Source organism: Megalopta genalis, chromosome 15 (genome assembly GCF_051020955.1).
Source record: "Megalopta genalis isolate 19385.01 chromosome 15, iyMegGena1_principal, whole genome shotgun sequence".
Taxonomy (NCBI): Eukaryota; Metazoa; Arthropoda; class Insecta; order Hymenoptera; family Halictidae; genus Megalopta; species Megalopta genalis.
Genome location: NC_135027.1, coordinates 4,280,490 through 4,287,904, shown reverse-complemented (window position 1 = coordinate 4,287,904; position 7,415 = coordinate 4,280,490). Strand labels below are relative to the sequence as shown.

The following is a 7,415-nucleotide window of genomic DNA, read 5'->3' as shown; positions in this document are numbered from 1 at the left end:
TATTCAATAAAACGATAAAGTTAATTGAGAATACACTGTTGTCATTTCGTGTGTTATACATGTCATTTGGATTTTAGTTGCTTGGCAACTATTCAGTCAAAACAGATAATCTTTCATGTTTGGAAGTTGAGCAGTGACGTCTACATCTCATTTATAACTGTCAATACCACAGTGCCACTATAAATATTTTACGGCCGTTAATAAATTTGTTTGCTTATTTACAGCAAGTTTATTTAAACATTAATCCTATATTGTTTGTATCGCGTTTTCTGAGATTTTCTTGATAGAATTTTGCATTCAAAATGGTAAGTTTCTGACCTTTGGTTACAAATTTACGTGACAAAATCGCAATTATATCCAATTTGGATTTACATGATTACTTATTTTTCTATGAACACTTTATATAGGGACCAAAAAAGGCAAAAGCACCTGACAATGTTGATGGTGCAGATACAACAAAAATGAATAGAGAACAATTAGAGGTGTATGCTCACAAAATACTTGAAGAATTGGAACGGGAGAGAGAAGAAAGAAATTATTTTCAGCTTGAAAGAGATAAGCTTCGGACTTTTTGGGAAATCACAAGACATCAATTAGAAGAGGCTCAAGCGACTATCAGGTACATCCATGATTCTTTTAACTTAAATATATTTGATCTCACATTCAACTGATGTCTGTTGTCTGCAAAGAAACACAGAACGTGAGAAGGAAGAAGTAACTGATAAGCATGAGGCAGAGCTGAAATTGTACAAGCAGAAAGTGAAACACTTGATGTATGAACATCAAACCAATTTATCAGAAACTAAAGCTGATCACATGGTTGCATTAAAATTGGCGCAAGACGATTACATAGCTCAAGAGAATGAATTGTATAAAGATAAGAGGGATCTAAAGAAGACAATAAAAGAGCAAGATTTAGCACATCTAAATGAAATACGTGCACTAAAATTGGTATGGGAAAGATTGAAAGAATCTTCTCGCATTATTGAATGGATTTACAGCAATTGATTTTCATTATTTAGCAAAATGCAGAGGAGATAGATAAGATAACGAAGCAATTTGAAACTGAAGCTGCCGAAATGGAACAAAAGTATGAGCAAAAGTTAGCAAATCAGTATGAATCTCTTACTCTGAAACATCGTATGGAAATAACCGAAGTAGAAGAGAGGAAGAATATACAGATTAATAATTTAATAAAAAATCACGAGACAGCATTCTCAGAAATGAAAACTTACTTCAATGATATTACTCTGAACAATTTGTCTTTAATTAAAAGTATGAAGGTATGACTAATATAAAATATAGAGCTATCGATATTACTTTTTTCTTAATGTTGTAGGATCAAATGGAAGTAATGAGAAACAATGAAGAGCGGATGAAGAAACAAGTACGAGAATTAACCACAGAAAACAAAAAATATTCTGGTGACTTGAAAAATCTCGAAAATTCAGTGGCACAATTAACTCACCAACTTCAAAACTATGAGAAGGATAAACAAGCATTAACTGTTAGTTTCTTAATCAGTTTTTATTAATACGACTTAATTTTATATTACATTTTATTTCCCATCGTTACAGTCTACCAAGAAGAGGCTGGCAATTGTTCAAAAAGATTTCGAGAATCTGAGATGGGAAAATGAAGTACTGGAATTACGTTTTGACAAGGTATAAAGTTGTTTTTCATTTGACAAACATCGTTTTTATTTCAACTTAAAAATGCACTTTATTTATCAGTGTCAATCCGAAAGGGACGAGTTACAATCAAGATTTATCTCATCTATACTTGAACTTCAACAGAAAACAGGTCTAAAGAACGTACTTTTAGAAAAGAAACTCGAAAAATTATCTGATTTGCTAGAACAACGCGAGGCACAGATTAGCGAGGTGCTTGCTGCTGCTCAATTAGACCCAGAAGCTGTCCTACATGCCAATAAGAAATTAGAGGTCTGTATATTAATTGTTTGCCTTCATTTTTATAGCAGAATGCATTTTCTCTTTTACAGAACATGCTGACTAGAAAAAACACTGCAATACAAGATCTTCAGTATGAATTAGCAAAAGTTTGCAAAGCACATGATGACCTATTAAGGACATATGAAGCAAAGTTACAGGAGTATGGGATTCCGAAAAGCGAGCTTGGTTTTCAACCTTTAAAAATAAAATCAGTAAGTTCAAAATTAGGTCTAGGACCTGCTGGATTAGTTACCGTAAATCGTTAGTTCATATTAATAAATCATCCTGATATGAATTGCAAATGATCATTAAATCGATCATTATTAATAGCCAGTAAAACTTTTGAGACATAAATGAAGAACATCAATGGAAAGAAAGCATAAATAATTTTTGACGTATACTATTTTTATTTTGTAAAACAAATAAGTTTCAGCACATCTGTTTTACTTTTTTTTTTATAAATTACGTAAAGTTATCACAGAGAATGTACAGAGCAGATCATATCAGTGCCTGAAAGTTGTACACATTCGTAATTATGCCTTTTTAACACTTTTATAAATTCTAAATGATGAACCATTTTTTATATCAACTCTTTCAACCATATCTTCTTTCTTCTAATCAACAACTAACAGGCATTGAATACATTGAAGACGCTTTATGTAAGTATATCTATATATATCTATATATTTATATAGATATTAACATATATAGACATGGACACACCAACTAGACTAATTTATAAAATATTATAAATCGAATATATCAGGTCACGTGGTTAATAAACTTCAAACACTTATATACTGGCCTTATGTAAAATACCTCTTCCTTCGATCTATTGATTTTTTCTGTTTCAGAAATATTTAATTGTCAAGTGAAGAAATAATTTATCATTTTTTTGTTTTTACATATTTGTAAACATTATATAATACCTTGTATAGATATAACTCCATTGTATATGTGTGTACATGTACAAACGTGCACCAGCAAACGTATATATTATTTTGTACACACACATGAACTTATTATATATATATATATATATATATATATCCATATATATGTTTCTTTATATATGTGTATGTATATTACGAATTTTGGCACAATAAGAAATAGAATCACAGTTGAAATCATTGTACATTATAAGAGTCATAGATCGTCAATACTTTTTCATCTATATCTGCAAGTTTACCTTTGTATGATAGACTTAACGCATAATGCAAGTACATTTAACTATGCTTTCTCCTCTTCTCAGATTGTTACATTATATCACGAAACAATTCTACACTAGTCAAAAGCTTCTGATTTCGAAAACAATAATATAAATATTCAAAAATCACTGCACCTAATTTCCGACCACTGTAAAGTTTGTATATCTTTTTTATTCTGTAGATTTTTCGATTAGGCTCAGCTTATTGGTTCATCATGTTAAAATAATATCGAGTCTATTTAATTGTTCAGGGCCGCAAGAGTATGAATCTCAGTAGTAAAAAAAATAAGTATCTGTTTTAATTTTAGACATTAGTGGTCCATTGTTCCGTTGTATCCCTCTTCTATGTTAGATTTTTACAAATTTTTTAAAATATGTAAATTTTCTTACTACCATTATGGGTGCATAGTTCTCTAATATTTACCTAATAGTGCAATAATCAAGTGAAAAACTATGCATATTATTTCTAAGCAATTTATCAGCATCGTAGATATATCATTTTGATAAAAACTTTTTGAAATATAACGATACACTTTCATTTGGTTGTTTCATTATGAATAATGCAAAAATAACTTTGAATTTTTACATGGAACAAAGCATTAATTCTACTAAATTAAAAATTCGTTAAAATTTAAATTTTAATATTTTTTTAGTGTAGATAATTATATGCTGCCATATATGTGTATTGCTTGAAAATAAATGTTATTATTTATGAATTTAAAATAATAACTGTAAAAATTATAAACAACTAACAAATTGTATAGAAAACTTCGTTTTTGAGCATTTATAATTTTGATGTAAACAACAGAGGAGTGTTCTCTGTGTTTTAATAATGTTGAATAAAACGAATATTTATACTCCGTATAAAAAGTATTTTTCATAAAGTGTTTGTACACGTGTTATTTCTAATGTGAGATTCGTAAAAAGTATCTTTTTGATTTTTGTTCAACTCATTATTTTCCAGTTTGGCAAAACTTCAGCAATCAATGTAGAAAAGTATGTTGTTACATTGTACACCACAGTTTCACCAGCAGCCAAAATTGCTCCAAATGAACCATATGTACCATAATCTATAATACTGTGATTACATGCTGATAAAACTGCCAGGTCTTTGCCAGGACCTCTTGCATCCACATCAGATACAAATTTGATTCTATGTCGTTTACTATGCAAATTGTACTTGCACCAAACTATATTATCGCTAGTCACTACAAAAACTACATTACTATACTTGCCAGCAAAGTAATCCATTGCCGCGAAATAGTAGCTAACGGGAGCAGGTCTAATTTTCAATTTCTGCCACAAATAGTCTATGTAGTCTGTCCTTCTTACGTGTATGCTTACGAATGTTGGTTCAGGCAAGTTGAATTCTTCGCCTATTTCTTTCAGTACTCTCTCTGCATAAATTCTCAAATTTAGCTTAAAAGTAAACTCTCTTCGTACATCATCCAACCACACCAAAATGAGAGACCAATAAGCCGCATGTCTACAATGGAAGCATTAAAATATAAAACAATCAAATACAATAAAAAAAATAATTTACCTTGGTATTATGATATTTTGCTCCGTGCTATTCCATTGTCCCAGAGAATTAACAACTTGGCTAACATCTAGACTGCATCTCCCAATGTAACTAAGTGGTGGGATACTAAGATTTTCAAAGTACTCTTCTAGAGTCCTTAGTATACAGCGTGGCATGAATGGTTCTAGGCCAGTCCGTCTGGCGGTTGCCCACACCGAAGCATACTCCCAAATTTGATTGCCAAGCCTGCCACCTTGGACTGCAGAAACTATTCCATATTTCGGACATGGATTTCTCCACTCTGGTGGTATTCTGATATTTTTTAATGTGGTACGACAAAGAGCTTGTTCATAGGTTGAAATCTTAATATGACGAGCTGGTGGGTTGGATGTGTACATGGGAAACAGGAAGACATGGATGCCGAAGACCACTATGAGAGCAAGAACTATTGCACTTGCAAGTACATGCTGCTGAGCGTGACTCATTATCCTTACTTGCTCCTGCAGGATGCTCTGTTACTACGTACCAATCAATTCTTTTCTCTATCTTCTGCACTACAGCTCTCTGCTTATTATTCTCTACTCTTCAATTTCCACTAGTCCGGCATTTCGTATCTACAGGTGTGCCATGCCCTTTGTTTTCCGACGTACATCTTTACAATGATAATACCATTTATATTGAATGGCACATAATTTCTATTCCTATATGGTAGTAGGATAGGGGTTGTGTAACTAATGTGATAATAAAAATACTTGAAAAAAGATTTGCTTGAAATTGTTGTGTATTTCATGTTGAAGTAGTCAATGATATGCGTAAGAGTAGTATACGCAAGAATTGGTCAGACAATGGAAAAGGACATGGCTTAATACATATGTACTCGTTTTTAAAGCTACTAATTTAGCAAGGTTTTATTATACAAAGCACGATACGTATGAATCGAAACTTGTGATCGTTTATTTCGCATCTGGTTCAATTATGCTACAACGCCATATAGGAAATTATATTACAGAATGGTTAACAGGTGGTGAGCTTCAGGTGTTACATGAACTCAGACATGTATATACAAAAATGCACCACCGTCTATCTGCTACGAATAGCACGACAAAAATATAGAAAACGCAAAAAACATGAAAGAATCTTTTACTTACTCTGGAGTAGAAAACAAAAATTGATTTTGTTAGTGGGAATGATTATCGAGAGAGAGAGAGAGAGAAAGAGAGAGGGAAACATTTTTCCAGCGGTTTTCGCGAGACGAACGCAATTGAGTTGCGTTCGAGACTGAAAGTTGTTCACAAACAAAACGACGATAATTTGTCACTCACCCGTTCCAGTAAAATATTCGCATTGCACTTGAAACTCGCTATTAGCCACGGGGCTCGCGTCGCTCTGTCTCTTATTTCTGCCACTCATGTTTTCCCGGTGAAATCGATGCGTGCCTCGTGCATCAACGCTTGTTGCGTTTCCATGAGATGTATGTACTTTTATATCTTTCAATCGATTTCACTTCACCGACACAGACGATTACAGTGCAAAGCCCATTTTATTTACTGCTGATATTATGCTAAATTGCGACTACTGCCTCAAAACGAAACTATTTCGCAAAGCTGTTAAATAATAAAAGACACTCCCGTCAAACTTGCATCCTTGGAATAGGAGATGTACAGACCGATGACGTCATGGAGAACAGTCGTCACTACTGGGTGGTTAATATACATGTACACATGTACACATAGATTTTTCATTTCTTTTACCGCCTACCGAACTGACTCTATAGATAACGTACACACACAGAAAATGCTAAACATTCATGCATGCTAAAAATTTATTTTTACATTGTTTGACGACTTAAAACGATTTGAAATAAGAATATTTTCACCGACTTAAATCCCAAACAACGTTAATTACTAATGACACCATCCGTGGCAAAATACTCAAATTGATAGGCGAATGACCAACTGTAGTTAATTTTCAAACACATCAGATAGCGCTACCGTAATGTATTTATTCTGTCGGAAAATTTATCTACCAGTTTGAGCATATTGGCACTATGTTCTTTGGCGCTGAATTACAGATTTATCCCTTGAGTCTACGATTTGTGTTATCATCGAAAGGTAGTGCAATTCTCGTAATAAGAAAGAATTGTATATAGTGCCGCCAGATGGTGGAACAAATCTAATTGTAGTCCAGAAATATCAATATTTCCAAGATAACTGGACAAGTGTAACCTCCCTTCTATACATTACAAATAAGCAACAAATTAGTTAATAAATTATTAAACAAAATTTTCTTAATTCGTTCTGAAATATTTGACGATCTTTAATAGTTGGATCATAAATAATTTCACGATTAAAGAATCATTCATGTCAATGCACCGGAAGTAACTGAAATTTAGAGGGAAAACAATATCTGTTCGGCGAAAGTTAACAATAATGGTAATTTGCTTACAATATTTGCATTTATTTTTACGCAATATGTAAATAGAATTATAGAGGAGGTAAGCATGGACGATAAACAATTTGCCAGGGTACGATAACGACCATAATTGTGTTCACCGTACCGTTGACCAACATGAATCCGCGAAGAATGGAATCGCCATTTTGAAGCGTTCAAACACCCGTGGCGGCATTATGTTCCGACGTGTCATCAGTAAATATGTTTCCTAGATCGAAATAAAAGAATGTAAATGCGTAGATCGGCTCAAAAAATTTATTTAAATATTTTAGAAGACTCGCCG

General features: G+C 32.8%; 2 protein-coding genes across 3 annotated transcripts; one reads left to right on the top strand and one right to left on the bottom strand.

The window, feature by feature from the left end:
- Positions 1-165: 165 nt before the first annotated feature.
- On the top strand, positions 166-2,750 carry Gas8 (Growth arrest specific protein 8). The gene is made up of 8 exons (XM_033484923.2): positions 166-305; positions 408-619; positions 690-951; positions 1,023-1,283; positions 1,340-1,507; positions 1,578-1,664; positions 1,734-1,943; positions 2,003-2,750. Exons 1-8 carry the CDS (start codon positions 303-305, stop codon positions 2,216-2,218), a joined length of 1,419 nt encoding a protein of 472 aa, XP_033340814.1. The 5' UTR covers positions 166-302; the 3' UTR covers positions 2,219-2,750.
- On the bottom strand, positions 2,337-6,589 carry LOC117229000 (galactoside alpha-(1,2)-fucosyltransferase 1). 2 transcript variants are annotated; one of them, XR_013034877.1, is made up of 4 exons: positions 6,004-6,589; positions 4,703-5,333; positions 2,882-4,645; positions 2,337-2,797 (listed from the first exon to the last, which is right to left on the bottom strand). XR_013034877.1 is itself a non-coding variant. In XM_076526586.1 (3 exons), exons 2-3 carry the CDS (start codon positions 5,164-5,166, stop codon positions 4,105-4,107), a joined length of 1,005 nt encoding a protein of 334 aa, XP_076382701.1. In that variant the 5' UTR covers positions 5,167-5,333; positions 6,004-6,589; the 3' UTR covers positions 2,337-4,104. The 2 variants fall into 2 exon arrangements, 1 of the variants encoding a protein (XP_076382701.1); XM_076526586.1 differs by having other exon boundaries at positions 2,337-4,645.
- Between the last annotated feature and the right edge of the window lie 826 nt (positions 6,590-7,415).